At 55.6% G+C, this 15,164-nt stretch overlaps 2 protein-coding genes across 2 annotated transcripts in view; one reads left to right on the top strand and one right to left on the bottom strand.

Moving 5' to 3' along the window:
• SELENOM (selenoprotein M) overlaps positions 1 to 3,779 on the bottom strand; it is a 14,704-nt gene extending 10,925 nt beyond the window's left edge. The window contains exons 1-4 of the mRNA XM_032768300.2: positions 3,664 to 3,779; positions 1,590 to 1,625; positions 1,247 to 1,281; positions 441 to 519 (exon numbers count right to left, since the gene is read on the bottom strand). Coding sequence (XP_032624191.1) covers positions 441 to 519; positions 1,247 to 1,281; positions 1,590 to 1,625; positions 3,664 to 3,765 — 252 coding nt within the window. The 5' untranslated portion in view covers positions 3,766 to 3,779. The remainder of the gene's footprint in view (positions 1 to 440; positions 520 to 1,246; positions 1,282 to 1,589; positions 1,626 to 3,663) is intronic.
• The window catches only part of LOC116817868 (2'-5'-oligoadenylate synthase 3-like), a 209,185-nt gene that overhangs the window by 102,140 nt on the left and 91,881 nt on the right, over positions 1 to 15,164 (top strand).

Below are 15,164 nucleotides of genomic sequence, written 5' to 3'. Positions count from 1 at the left end.
GCTGAGGGAACTGAGATTGTTTAGTCTGCAGAAGAGAAGAATGAGGGGGGATTTGATAGCTGCTTTCAACTACCTGAAAGGGGGTTCCAAAGAGGAGGGATCTAGACTGTTCTCAGTGGTACCAGATGACAGAACAAGGAGTAACGGTCTCAAGTTGCAGTGAGGGAGGTTTAGGTTGGATATTGGGAAAAACTTTTTCACTAGGAGAGTAGTGAAGCTCTGGAATGGGTTCCCTAGAGAGGTGGTGGAATCTCCTTCCTTAGAGGTTTTTAAGGTCAGGCTTGACAAAGCCCTGGCTGGGATGATTTATTGAGGATTAGTTCTGCTTTGAGCAGGGGGTTGGACTAGATACCTCCTGAGATCCCTTCCAACTCTGAGATTCTATGATTCTAAGAGTACTCAGGAGCACCCCTCTCTCCCCCCACCCAGCCAGCTCTTACCTCCAGCTCCTCGTATCTGAAGTTGAGCAGCACAAGCTCAGGGTCAGCTCCAGGGAGATGCTTCATCACCAGGTTGTGGCTGGAAGGTGCCCTTAAGGATCCTGGCAGTGATGGGGCAGGGCCCTGGCCTGGCATCAGCATCCCACTGACCATGGCCTGGGTGACTCAGGGCCCCAGGCCTGGAAGTTGCAGGGTCCTCTGTGTCCCCTGGGCTGGGAAAGCAGGGCACGGGCCCCTTGCTGATGTGCAATTCACTGAGCATCCCAGCAACCCCTGGGCTAGCTTCTGGGATGACCCTGGTCCTAGCACAGTGTCTAGGGAAGTAGAGGGCTGGGGCTCTGGCCCCAGATGTGGTGGGAGGCAGTGTGGGGTTTAGCCTCCAGCAAGTGGCTGAGCATCTGCCTCTGGGGTGCAGCATCTCTGCTTCCCCTCCCCCCAGGCACAGGGACTTGATGCTATTTCTGAGAGTAAAGGGAGCTTGATCTTATAGCCCCCATCCCCCGCAGCCCTGGACACCAGGCAGCTGTCCCCAGGAGCCACCACCACATCCCACAGCGCTCGGCATGCTGGGCAAGTTAGTGGCAAATGGTCGTCAGGCTCCAGAGTCAACACCCAGTTGGGATGAATGGGAGCTCTTGTCCCAGGCTGTCTGCAGACTCAGGCAGGCGACACAGACCCACTAACACGCACAGGGGTTCACAGTCTTGCAGGCTGGAAATATCAGCTTGGATCTTGGAGCCAAATCCCAGGTTTGCCAGCCCCCTCCCCATCCACCGTCCGGCCCACCCCAGAGCAGGAAAGGATACTACAGAGGGATGTCCTCGGTGACAAAAGCCTTCACCTGGAAGAGAGCAGAGATGAGTGCTGCCCCCGAGACAAAGGACCAGGAGGGCTCCCTCACACTGCAGAACCTCCAGGGAAAGCAGGAGGCTGCATGAGACCTGTGCACCTGCCCATTCTGCCAGAGCTGCCCTGGCAGAGGGGTTTGGCAAAGCACTGTCAGAGCCTGACCCCAGCACAAGCAGCGCCTGGGGGAGGAAGGACCCAAGGAGGAGGCCAAGGGGGTGCCTCTGTCCCCTGTATGACAGCCCAGTGGAGGGGGTGGGGCTCGATCCCTGTGTCCCCAGCCCAGGGAGCAGCAGCACTCACCTCCTTCAGGCGATTCAGCCATCATCCTCCGCAGGTCTGTGGGAAAGAGAGTGCACAGGCAGTGAGAGCTGCCCCCAGCCACCCCCTAACCCCACTGCAATCTCCCCACTATCCCCCTGCAATTCCACCAGCAACCCCCCCCATCACCCTGCAGCCCCACCTGTAACCCACTTCCACAGCCTCACATGCCCCTTGCCCCCTGCAATCCCACTTATAACCACCTCAATCTGGCTTTGCACCCCCTCCAACTCCACCCCTCTGACACCCCCTTACCCCTCTGTAGGGCACCTCCCCAGGGCCTCAGCCTGCCCTCTGCTCCATCCCACTGACCCCACCCAGACCCAGCTGGTCCTTCTATGGCCTCCATCAGCAGAGTGTCTGAGTTCCTCCCAGTCTGTAATGGGTTGGGGCTGTGCAGGGCTTGCACCCCCAGGCCAGAAAGGCAGTGAGTTGCCAGGGTCCCACAAGGAGCCTGTGGCTGAGCAGGGCCCCAGCCATGGGGTCACCCTTCCTCTCGTCCCCTGGGCAGGGTGGGCTGCTCCTTGCTGGACCCAGCCCCTCCCCACCTGCCCTTGCCCCACACTGGGCTCCTCCATGTCTCCAGGGCCAGGTCACCAGGAGAAGCAGAATGCCTGGTTGCCATGTTAATGAAGCACGCATCAGGTTGTCCTAGTAACAGGTCATGTTAATGGTTTCCAGGGGAACTCATCCGGATGTTCCACCCCCTTCCCCAACCAGAGTTTGGGGGTTCATCCCCACTAGGGCTGTGCCTCTCCCCACCTTCTACTGGTGTGTGGTCGCCATCCAGCTGCTCCATAGCACTCATTGCTGCTCACAGGTAAAGGGGACCCCTGCCCCCAGGTCATCCGCCCCCCATCCCAGCACCCTGGCCCCTCCCCAGATTCCCTGAGACCCCGGGACTCCTGGTTAATCGCTGAGTGGACGTGGGACCCAGGTGATAGCTCATCTCCCAGGTAGTCTGGGGCGCTCAGATCTCAGTTCTAGTTCCAGCCCAGGTCTCCCCAGAAGGATTTGGGGTACCCTGCCCAGGGGGTTCAGCAGACCCCTATGACACGGGGAGGGGCAGGCACTGGGTCCAGCTGGGCTCTGGAGGCGCAAGGTGGCAGGGGTACCCCAAGGCGCAGCAGAGGAGAAGGCTCTCACTCTGGGGACAGGAGGGACGGGTGAGGCTCCTCTCCCCAGGCAGCAGCCAGCGACCAGCTGCGGGCGGTCCTGCTGCAGCCCCCCGGGATCAACCTCCCCCCAGTTTGGCTACTCGGGTTCCAAGCGCTGGCACAGCAGCCTGCTCATGGGGCTCCCCTCGCTCAGAGACAGGGAGAGCTCGGGGAAGAGGGATGCGCTAAGACACAGGCCCGGGAGGCAGGACGTTCCCCCCCCCCATCTTGCCTGGACACCCCACGTCCCTGCATGACCCACTCCTAGCACTCCTTATCCTCAGGGCTCCGCCTGGCCCCCAGTCCCCGATCCGCCCCTCGCTCCCCAGCGCTCGGCCCGGCCCGATCCCCCCACGCTCCGTGTCCGCCCCTTCGCTCCCCAGCGCTCGGCCCGGCCCGATCCCCCCACGCCCTGTGTCCGCCCCCTCGTTCCCCAGCGCTCGGCCCGGCCCGATCCCCCCACGCCCCGTGGCCGCTCCCTCGCTCCCCAGCGCTCAGCCCGATCCCCCCACGCTCCGTGTCCGCCCCCTCGTTCCCCAGTGCTCAGCCCGATCCCCCCACGCCCCGTGTCCGCCCCCTCGTTCCCCAGCGCTCAGCCCGATCCCCCCACGCCCTGTGTCCACCCCCTCGTTCCCCAGCGCTCGGCCCGGCCCGATCCCCCCACGTCCCGTGTCTGCCCCCTTGCTCCCCAGCGCTCGGCCCGGCCCGATCCCTCAACGCCCCGTGGCCGCCCCCGCGCTGATTCGTTCCCCAGCGCTCGGCCCGGCCCGATCCCCCCACGCCCTGTGGCCGCCCCCTCGCTCCCCAGCGCTCGGCCCGGCCCGATCCCCCCACGCCCCGTGCCCGTCCCGCTCTCCAGCCCAAAGCAGCGGGTGGTTCCCCGCGCCCCTCGCCGTTACCTCCACCTTGCCCCGGGCCAGCCCCTGCAGCTTCCCCCAGTCCGGCTCGTAGGCGCGCAGGGGCGCCAGCAGCCCGGCCAGCAGCAGGAGCAGGCGGCGCATGGGGCCGGACTGGCCCGAGCCGGGAGTGCAGGGGGCTCGGAGCGGAGCCTGCTGCTGGGGCCGCTGCCACGTCGGTGGGAGGGGAGGGAGGCGGTGCAAGCCTGGAGTTGCGCCCCCGCCTGTCCCGCTGCCGAGGGGGGGCTCCGGCCCCTCCCTATGACACGGTGCCGCCCGGAACGCTCTGGTCCCCGGGCTTTGGGGTGCAGAGCGGGCCCGAGCCACTGACAGCCCCCGGCTGGAGCTGGGGGGACGCAGCGGTTTGCTCGACCAGCCGCACGGGTTAACTCGGGACTTGGCTCCAAAGGGAAACCTAGGGTCATTCCGGAGTGAGAGTGTGCACAGGGGCCCTGCACCAGGACAGCTGCAGAGCGGTAATTGTACTGGTAGGTGGAGAGAAACCCTGGGTTTGAACTCTAAATTGGGGCGAAAGGCCATGTGGACGCTCGGAGTTCAGTGTAAACCAGGCTTGTTTCATTTAGGTTTGTGTTTAAGCTAAACCAAACTGAGCTGCTCTTACATCAAAGTAAGCGTGTCCCCGCAGGAGTTAATGAAACCAGCACCAGTTGTGTGTAGACAAGGCCCCTAGGGGATACCTGCTGCTTCCTTTCTGGACCTACAAAGAGCTGCGTGGAAACTTTTTAAAGACACCATAATAGAGGCACAATTTAAATGTATCCCCCAAATTAAAAAAAACATAGTAAGAGAGCCAAAAAAGTGCCCCGGTGGCTAAACAAAGTAAAAGAAACAGTGAGAGGCAAAAAGGCAGCAGTTAAACAGTGGAAGTTAAAATGCTAGTGAAGCACATAGAAAGGAGCATAAACTTGGGCAAATGAAGTGTAAAACTCCAGTTAGGAAGGCCAAAAAAGAATTTGAAGAACAGCTGGCCAGAGACCAGGGCTGGCTCCAACTTTTCTGCTGCTCCAAGCAGAGAAAAAAAAAAATAGAAGAAGACGATGAGTGGCAGCAGTTAAGCGGCAGCTAAATCATGACGCTTCTTCAGCGGCACTGTGGTGGCGGGTCCTCCCTCTCCTCCTCTTCGGCAGCAATTCGGCGGCAGGTCCAAGAGGAAGAGAGGGGATGAGGGACCTGCCACCAAATTGCCACCGAAGACCCGGACATGCCACCCCTTTAAATAGGCCGCCCCAAGCACCTACTTCCTACACTGGTGCCTGGAGCCGGCCCTGCCAAAGGTTCACAAAGCAAGAGTAAACATTTTTTTAAGTACATCAGAAGCAGGAATTCTGCTAAACAACCAGAGGGGGCACTGGACGATTGACATGCTAGAGGAGCACTCAAGGACGACAAGGCCATTGTGGAGAAACTAAATGAATTCTTTGCATTAGTCTTCACAGCTGAGGATGTGAGGGAGATTCCCAAACCTGAGCCATTCTTTTTAGGTGACAATTTGAGGAACTGTCCCAGATTGAGGTGTCGTTAGAGGAGGTTTTGGAACAAATTGATAAACAGTAATAAGTCACCAGGACCAGACAGTATCACCCAACAGTTCTGAAGGAACTCAACTGTGAAATTGCAGAACTACTAATTGTAGTCGGTAACCTAGCATTTAAATCAGCTTCTGTACCAAAGGACTGGAGGATAGCTAATGTGACGCCAATTTTTAAAAAGGCTCCAGAGGCGATCCTGGCAATTACAGGGCGATAAGCCTGACTTCAATACTGAGCAAACTGGTTGAAACTATATCATAGAATCATAGAATCCTAGGGTTAGAAGAGACCTCAGGAGGTATCTAGTCCAACCCCCTGCTCAAAGCAGGACCAATCCCCAATAGTAAAGAACAGAGTTGTCAGACACATAGATGAACATAATTTGTTGGGGAAGAGTCAACATGTTTTTTGTAAAGGGAAATCACGCCTCACCAATCTACTAGAATTCTTTGAGGGGGTCAACAAACATGTGGACAAGGGGGATCTAGTGAATATAGTGTACTTAGATTTTCAGAAAGCCTCTGACAAGGTCCCTCACCAAAGGCTCTTAAGAAAAGTAAGTTGTCATGGAATAAGAGGGAAGGTCCTGCCATGGATCGGTAACTGGTTAAAAGACAGGAAACAAAGGGTAGGAATAAATGGTCAGTTTTCAGAATGGAGAGAGGTAAGTAGTGGTGTCCCCCAGGGGTCTGTACTGGGCCCAGTCCTGTTCAACATATTCATAAATGATCTGGGAAAATGGGTAAACAGTGAGGTGGCAACATTTACAGATAATACAAAACTACTCAAGATAGTTAAGACCCAGGCAGACTGCAAAGAGCTACAAAAGGATCTCTCAAAACTGGGTGACTGGGCAACAAAATGACAGATGAAATTCAGTGTTGATAAATGCAAAGTGATGCAACTGAAAAACATAATCCCTGTGACCATTTGCCCCTCTGAATGCCACCGGATGTGCTGGGGTGCCACTGAGTCAGGCTATTCTGCCAGCCTGGGTCCCCTTTACCTGGTCTTGCTGGGTTAGGCTCACAAGCCTCTTCCAGCCAAGCACACAGGCAGGGCCACGCCCAGCTGCACAGAGAGACAGAGACCCGCTCTGGAAAGATTCAGCCTTCGGGGCTCCCCCAGCACTGTGGTGCCCATTCCCTTTAAGGGGGACAGACCCACAGGTTTTATGAAATTTGCCCCCTCCCTCGGTGTGGAGGAAGACGTATACAACTTCTTGTCCCCCCAGGTAGAAATGACACAAACTGGGTTATATTATCAACAAGAAATAAGTTTGTTACTTACAAAAGGTGAATTTTAAGAGGTAGCAAACAGAACAAAGCAGATTCCCAAGCAAATAAAACAAAACGTGTAAACTAAGCTTGAGTCACTATGGGAATTGGTTACAAGTAGTAATTCCTCACCCTAGATATTGTCTTAGGTAGATTCCTTCACAGACCAGATATCTGTCCAGCCTGGGTCACACAGTTCTTCCCCGTGCCGCTCAGTTCCAGACCTTTTGTTTTCAAGTATCTCTTTGGGCAGAGAGGTGAAGGAGAAATGAACTGAAGACCTTGATTGTTTTCCTCCCCCATCTTATATAGGATTTCCATATGGCAGGAATCCTTTGTTTGATTCCCCCACCTCCCAGTGGAAAAGTTCAGCAGTCCAGCTTTTCATGAGTGATGTTCCCCGAGAATTCGCATTCTAATATCTAGACTGTATTGTTAAATCTATTCACCTACGTTTGGGTTATTGCTGATTATGTACACTATGTATCACGTGACTTTTAAAACCTAACTTTGTATTTGTGGGTAATCTAAGCACTATGGCCAGATGTACAGACACTCTTTTCCCAACCTATGTGTTACACAATTTTTTTAACGTTAGCTTTAATAAAAAATTTTATATCAGGTGCCCAGGTCACCTGACTCTGTAGTGTCACAGCATCCATGAGTCATGGCAGTATGGAGTGTCCACAGAAAGGCCAAGCTTTTCACAGTCCATTGTCCTCGCTGATGGGCCATCCGCCCGGTCTGGCTTTTCCATTGTGTGAAGTGTGAGCAGTGGGTGTCACCCAAAGTAGCACAGTTGATATACAGATACGTAGTCAATATTCCTAACTTCAGATACAGAAATGATACAGGCACACAAACTGGATAATCACATTCAGTAAATCATAACCTTTCCAATGATATCTCACAAGACCCATCTAACACCTCAGTTATATCATATTCATATAATAAGCATATTTTCATAAAGACTGTGGAGTGCAATGTCACAATCCCAATTATAAATATAAAATGATGGGGTCTAAATTAGCTGTTACCACTCAAGAAAGATCTTGGAGTCGTTGTGGAAAACATGCACTTGATGTGCAGCGGCAGTAAAAAAAAGCGAACAGAATGTTGAGCATCATTAAGAAAGGGATAGATAATAAGAGAGAAAATATCATATTGCTGCTATATAAATCCATGGTACACCCACATCTTGAATACTGCTTGCAGATGTGGTCACCCCATCTCAAAAAAGATTACTGTTGGAAAGGTTTCGAAAAGCGGCAACAAAATGTTAGGGTTATGGACCAGCTTCCGTATGAGGAGAGATTATAGAACTGGGATCTTTTAGCTTGGAAAGAGTGACTACAGGGAGATTAGATTGGTCGATTAACCTGACTGATGTGGAGAAATAAATAAGGAGTGTATTACTCTTCTCATTACGAAGCAACGTAGGAGGGGTATCCAATTAATAAATAGGCAGATGTTAACACAAACAGGAAGTATTTTTTCCCAATTGTTCCCACAGTCAACCTATGGAATCTTTGCCGAGATGATTGTGAGGCCAGTACTAAGGCTTCACAAAGAACAGATACAGTTTCATGGGCGTTGGTCATCAATGGCTATTAGCCAGGCGGCAGGTGGTGTGTCCTAGCCTCTGTTTGCTAGAGCTGGGAATGGCGACGGATGGATCACTTTGGTGATTCCTGCTCTGTCTAGTCCTGTGGTGCACCTTGTGGCAATTGGCCATGTCAGCAACAGGACCACTGGCTAGCATGGACATTTGATACTGAACCAGTTCTGGTGCTTCGTGATTCTGCATGAGCTCAGGATAATATTGTTTTCCTTAAGCCCCAGCTCAATGGAGTTCTATGTGGCGGATGTTTGAGGATTTCCAGCTGTTTCTTAAAGAAAAAGTAAGTTTCTAGGCCTCATGGCTATGGAGAAAGCTTCAAAAATGTGACCCAATTCACCCTAAAGGCTCACAAAGCAGAAGGCACATAAAAAGAACTCCAAATCTAGTATTGATTTCATGATTTTAAAGCCAATCTCATTATTTTTGGTGAGCCTAGCTAATGATTTTTGAACACTTGGGGTTGGCAACACATGTTGGGCCCTCCTGGCTGGGAGAGAAAAACAAACCCATCATGAGTGTGCGACCCTGGCCTGAGTCAGCAGAGAGCCTGCAACCATAGCTCGGAGGGGGAGAGTGGCCTCCTGCAGCTCTGCAGGGGTGGGGTCAGCTCCAGTGCCCCCACAGAGACCATTTCATTGGCACCAGCATTAACTCCTTCACTGCTGATCATTTCAGCGGGCACATCCAGGTGAGGCATTCACCCCTGGTGTGGAAAGGCCTGGCTGCCACAAAAGTCGAGCCACCCTGACCCCCACCTCCGGCCTCCCCCAAGGGTGTCTGCAACAGGATTTTGCTCTGGCAAAGCAACCTCTTTGGCACCGACGCCATGGAGCATGCGGGCACCGCATAAAATCAATGACATTTAATAGCAGAAGAAACAGAAGTGGTGCCAGGAGGGATGGGTCACTTGGGTGCATGCTGAATCCATTGCCAACAGCCGCAAATGGATGTAAAAGAAGCGGCTGCAGATGCCCAAGCTGGGTTCTGAAATGGGAGGAATCCTGGGACCCCGCTGGCAAATTCAGCCCAGTGGCTGCAGAATACACACCTGCTGCCCAGAGCTACTGGCACCCAGGCACATCCCTCCCCCTGTATTGTTCCTGCGGCCCCCGCGGCTGCACAGGTGGGCTGGGGTAGGTGAAAAGACTGGAGCTCATGCCAAGCCCCAGTGATGGCATCCGAGAGTGTCTGTGCCCCTGGGCAAGGACGGTGGCTAGTCTCTGCTCCCTGGCTGCAGGGTTGGGAATCCAGACCCGCGCAGTGGGAGCAGTCTGAGTAAGCGAGCCAAGCGAGTGTGGCAGCAGGAAGCAGTGAGCTGGAGACAGCCCCCTGATAACAGCACTGCTGCTAATATAACACTTATGCTTGTCGTGGGCAATGCTGCAAAGAATGGATGAGTCACAGTCAGTGTGGGTAAAACCAGGGATTTGTGACTCAGTGGGGAGGGAAGGTTTGCAAACCACTCAGTGCTGATTTAGCTGTTACCACTCACAGAGAGATCGCGGAGTCATCGTGGTTAGTTCTCTGAAAACATCCACTCAGTGCGCAGCGGCATCAAAAAAGCGAACAGAATGTTGGGCATCATTAAGAAAGGGGTAGAAAATAAGACCGCAAATATTATAATGCTGCTATATAAATCCATGATACGCCCACTGCGTGCAGATCCGGTCGCTCCAGCTCAAAAAAGATACATTAGAATGGGAAAAGGTGCACAGAAGGGCAACTAAAATGATTAGGGGGATGGAACAGTTTCCATATGAGAAGAGATTAAAAAGACTGGGACCTTTCAGCCTGGAAAAGAGACGACTACAATGGGATAAAAACTTGACTGGCGTGGCGAAAGTGAATAAAGAAATGTTATTTATTTCTTCACAAGAACCAGGGGTCACCCAATGAAATTAATAGGCAGTAGGTTTAAAACACACAAAAGGAAGTATTTCTTCACAGTCAACCTGTGGAACTCCTTGCCAGAGGATGTTGTGAAGCCAAGACTATAACAGGGTTAAAAAAAGAACTAGATACATTCATGGAGGTTAGGTCCATCAATGGCTATTAGCCAGGATGGGCAAGGATGCAGAACCATGCTCTGAGTGTCCTTGGCCTCTGTTTCTCACAACCTGGGAGTGGACAATACTCGATTGCCTGTTCTGTTCATTTCCCCTGGGGCACCTGGCATTGGCCACTGTTGGAAGACAGGAGACTGGGCTGACCATTGGTCTGACCCAGTCTGGCTGTTCTGATGCTGTTCTTGACTCTCCTGTGTGGGTGGCTCAGCACAGGTGTCATGGAGCCATAGGTCCGGTGCTCTTGACCAGCTCTCGAACCGTCCCTGGATGGGCTCTAGAACAGTGTGTCAGCCAACCCCTTAGGGTCACACCCATAGGGTCACTATGGGAAACTGCTTGGCTTCACCGCCTCCTGGGACCAAACTTCAGAGCCCTCAGCACCCATCTGTCACACTATGAGCTCCCTTCAGCGAATCCACCGGCCTTGGATATCTGAGGGATCTGTGTGCCCCCAACTTCCTGGCTGGGGAGGGCCTCTCAGCCAGCGGTGTAGCAGCAGGAAGGGTTAGTAGATGTCTGGAACACGGCGTGGAAAGTCCTTAGTTAACATGGAGAACAGAAAGTTACAGACTGGGCCATCGGGTCCGTCCAGAGCCCTCTGAGCCCCTCTTTAGTCCCAGTCCAGAAGCTTCAGTTCTCTCCGGCCTCCAGCAAGCCACACTTAGCAACCTGCCCCCAGCCCTTTGTTCTCCAGCCAGTCACATCCCACTGGCTTCCTAAGGAGGGTGGGCAATGCGCGGTCGTTTGTTGCTAGGTGCCAAATCTCTGGGCAGTTGGAGTGGCCGTTCTCTTCATGGGTGTGGCCCCCCAGGCGACTTGGCCTCAGGTGTGTCTGTATCTCTGGGTCTCTGCAAAGAGCAAGCAACCTTCCCCCAGCCTAGTTAACCATGCACCACCTGGGGAAACTGAGGCACCTGCACTGGTCATCCAAAATATTATGAAAAATTCCCACGTCCTCATGAGTGCGGGGGCACTCTCCCCTCTGTGTTAGCGCTGCCTGCCGTGACCCAGGCCAGCACTAAGGGGAGTGCTGCAGGGAGTGGTGTGAGTGGTTTAGCAGGGGGCGCTCTCCTCTCTGAGTCAATGCTGAGCCCAGCACTGCCGGACGGTCCCAGGGAGTCCTGTGCTGACGGCAGCAGGAGGTGGCCCAGCACGGGGCGCGGTTCCTCCCGGGCCACTATTAACCGCAGTGCCCAGTGTGGCATGAGAGGTGCTGGGCTGGGGGAGGGGTGACTCCAGGGGAGACCTTTTAGTCTGAGAACAATCCCTGTGTTAGGGACATGATGGTTTAGGTCAGGGGGGCTCAGAATGTTTTTTGCCCCCCTGAGTTTTTTGGAAACTCTTTAAGGCTGTGGCGTTCCCCCCCTACTCCCACACACAAAAGAAATAGCAAGTTACTGAGCATACCCCTAGGAGCATACCCATGGTATTGCCACCCTCACTTCTGTGCTGCGGCTGGTGGCGGCGCTGCCTTTACAGCTGGGTGGCCGGGGAGCAGCTGCTGTACCCCCTCTCCCCCTCAAACTCCCCATCACCCTGGCAATATTTTTTGTGATCTCATGACCCCCATACAATTGCCTTGTGACCCCTTTTGGGTCGAGACCCCCCAGTCTGAGAAGCGCTGATTTAGGCTAACGTTAACCCCCACCAGGCTGCGGCTTGGCGGAGCATTAGGCCCTGGGCAGAGCTGCTGAAGGGTTGGGGGAGTGGTTGCTTGTTCAGCTTTCGGTGGTTAGTATTTCGTAGCGAGGCGAAATGCTGCTAAGGAGGGATTCTCGTGAGAACTCTCTGGAGCAGCCAGGCCGCACATGGGTCCAGGTCGGTGCCAGGCTCAGGAGCAGCGACATTTGACAGGAAGTTAACGAGATGGAGGGCCAGACCCATGGCTGCTGCAAAGGTTTCAGAGGAGTGTTGCTGATTTCCACCTGCAGAGGATCCAGCCCTGTGGAACCTGCCCTGCCTCCTGCATGAGTCTGGGGGAGATGCGGCTGTCTGTGCTGAGCCAAGCCCGGCACAGCAAAGGAACTTGAGCGGAAGGAGCCGAGAGGCTGCGCTGCTGTCGGCACACAGCTGGGATTGGGAGGCTAAGTGGGTCACAGGAGGGGAGACGAGAAATGTGCTCTCGGCACGTGGCAGAAAGGGGGATTCCTTTCACTGCCCCACAGCGCGCCTGCCTGGCCAGATCGCTCAGTGTGTCAGCCTGGCTGGGCACTGTGGGCCCCTCCTTTCCTCTGAGTGTCACTTCTGCTCTTAATGCAGCTTGTTAATGGAATCTGAGGCTCCTGCCTGGGAATCTCACAGCGCCCCTGAGAACCGTTCCACCCATCTCAGGGGAGGGATTAGGATGGGGTGCTGGCTCAGACAGGATGGCAGGATGTGGGGAGGGACCTTGGCAGCGAGGGAAAGCTGAGGCCAAGGGTGTGATGGGGCCAGTGGGCAGTTGTGGCCAAAGGGAGGAGACTGGTACATTTCCCAGCTCCATGATCTGGAGGCTAAAGGAGGAAAGGCTCAATCAGGCCCTTGGTAGCCAGCAGCTACCCCACTAACAGCCCCCAGCACCCTGGGGAACAGGCCAAGGTCGCTGCACAGCGGCAGCCCCAAAGGCACAGAGGAGCCTGCAGCATCCCATGCCCCAGAGCTGATAGCCCTGGCCCCATGACCATAGCTGCTGGCACTTGGGGTATTGGGGGGGCTGCAGCACCCCCTGGCTTGAGGTGGTTTCCAGCATATGCAGGGTTTACAGTTTGGTTCAATGGCTCTCAGCCTCCCCACTACACACATTGTTCCAGCACCACCACCGCTGCCCACGACCAGCCCAGGGTCCAGGCTGCTCCCTGGCGGGAACCTGCAGGAGTCTCGATGTCCGGCCGCAGGGGCCAGGCTGCACTGTTAGAAGTGGCCACCAGAGGGCAGGCCACTCCCACCTGAGCCTGGAGCAGGGCAGCGCAGTGCTCAGGTGGGCCAGGTGCAGGGTGGGGGCTCTGTTTGGGGCTCTGACTCGATTCCCTTCATGCTCATCACATCCGGGTGCATCTCTTTAAGGCCAAGCCCACAGTGAAGGCATGATCCTGCCCTTGCCTGCTGCCCGGATGCCCTCAGTGTGGGTGGGGTGCACATGTGAGACATTGGACGCAGCATGTGTGTGCGTGGCACACGATGGGGCCGGGTGGGCATGACATGGGTGGCTGGGGGAGGGGTGTGGCTGCCTCACTGGGCAGGGTCATCCATGGGACCCACACGCCAGGGACACGGAGGTAGGATGCTGCTGAGCAGACCCCAAGCAGAAGGTCAAGATGACCAACTGGGTGGCATCTTCCTGACCAACATGGTGCTAATAAGACATGCTGGGTGCTGACCTCAGTCACGGAGTGTGGGGGAGTCAGGGCCCTGCACCCCACTCTTCCTGCAATTCACTGGGACTCTCAGCCAGCCAGTAAAATGGAAGGTTTATTGGAAGACAGGAACACAGTCCCAAGCAGGGCTTGTAGGTACAACCAGGACCCCTCAGTCAGGTCCCTCTAGGGGGCAGGGAGCTTAGACCCCAACCCTGGAGTTCCCTCCATTTCCCCAGACCGCTCCAAACTGAAACTCCACTGCAGCCGTCTCCTTCCAGCCTCCCCCCTCCCCCCGGCTCCTCCTTGAGCCTCTGTCCAGTTTCCCAGGCCCAAGGTGTCACCTGGCCCCATCCCCCTCCCCCTTCCGGCTCAGGTTACAGGTTCAGGTATCATCCCTCAAGTAAAGTCACCCCCTGCTCTCCCAGCCCCCATGCAGACAGCGCCAGTAACACTAGACGGTATTCCCAGGTCTGTCTGCCCCACTCTCTACTGCATCACAGCCTTTTCACCCCCCATCTCCAGGGGTATCTGGGGCTCCTACTTCAGCTGGTCCAACAGGGTCTCCCTGCCCCTTGTGGGGTGGGCCCAGGGGGGTTGTGGCCAGCTTGGCAATTGTCTGCCAGCTCTCCGCTCACAGGTGGGTCTGGCCAGAGCCAGGTCATATTGTTCCACCCAGGAGCATGGGTCTGGGATGGGACATCCCCCACAGGGCACGCCCCAGACTCTGTAGGGGACTCAGGGTGTTCTACGCCAGGACCCCAAGGTCTTTGTGCCCCCTTCCCCATGTGCCCCAGCCCTGTCTGCTTTGCCACATGCTGCTGTTGGTACATGGGCCCTGAACACGTCCCTGCAGGCACAGATCTGCAAGAGTTTCTCCTCTGGGGTTGTCTTCTCTGAGCCCAGGGCCTTGGACTGCCCTAGAATCCTGTTCTCCTCCCTGAGCAAGGCCCACCCCCAACACTGTGTCCACATTCTCATCTGCTGCCCCCATGGACACACATTGTGGGGGTCACCCCCTCACCAAGCAGTCCCCACTGGGGAGCCACAGCCACACAAGCAGCCTCGCCTGCCATCTCCCTCCTGGGCTGGCCCTGATCCTGCTTCCCCACAGCACCTGAGCCGGGGCATGGCTGGTAGGGCTAGTCTGTCTCTGAGTCGCAGGCCGGGTCAGACAGCTGAGCTCCCAGGTGGAGAGGGGCAGGGATCCTTTCAGTGCCAGGGGGCAGTGCCAGGCACTTGGGCAGAGGCCTGGAAGTGTAGGTGCTGGGCGCCTCTTGCCCTCGCCTTAAGGCTCAGCTCCCAGTGCCCAGTGCCCCATCCCGGATGGTCTGTCAGCTCTCCTGGTGCTGGGTCCCAGTGCAGCACCAGCCTGCAATCCCCCATCCTGCTCCCTGCAGCAGAGCACCCCCTACTGCCACTCAGAGCGCCCCCCCAGCCCCTGCCAACCTGCATCACAGCGCCTCTTAGTGCCACACCGCAATGGGGTCAGCACTGGCAGCATGGGAAAGTGCCCCTACTAAGCCCACCCCCCCTCTCCGTACTGCACAGCACTCCCTAGTGCCACATGCATCTGATGGGGGCGGTTTCTGCCCCGACACCCTGTTCTGCGCAGCCCCCAGTGTGTGATGAGGTTCCACCTCCCGGCCAGTGTGGGA

Source organism: Chelonoidis abingdonii, chromosome 22 (assembly GCF_003597395.2).
Source record: "Chelonoidis abingdonii isolate Lonesome George chromosome 22, CheloAbing_2.0, whole genome shotgun sequence".
NCBI classification, from domain to species: Eukaryota; Metazoa; Chordata; order Testudines; family Testudinidae; genus Chelonoidis; species Chelonoidis abingdonii.
This window is presented reverse-complemented; position numbering and strand designations above follow the sequence as displayed.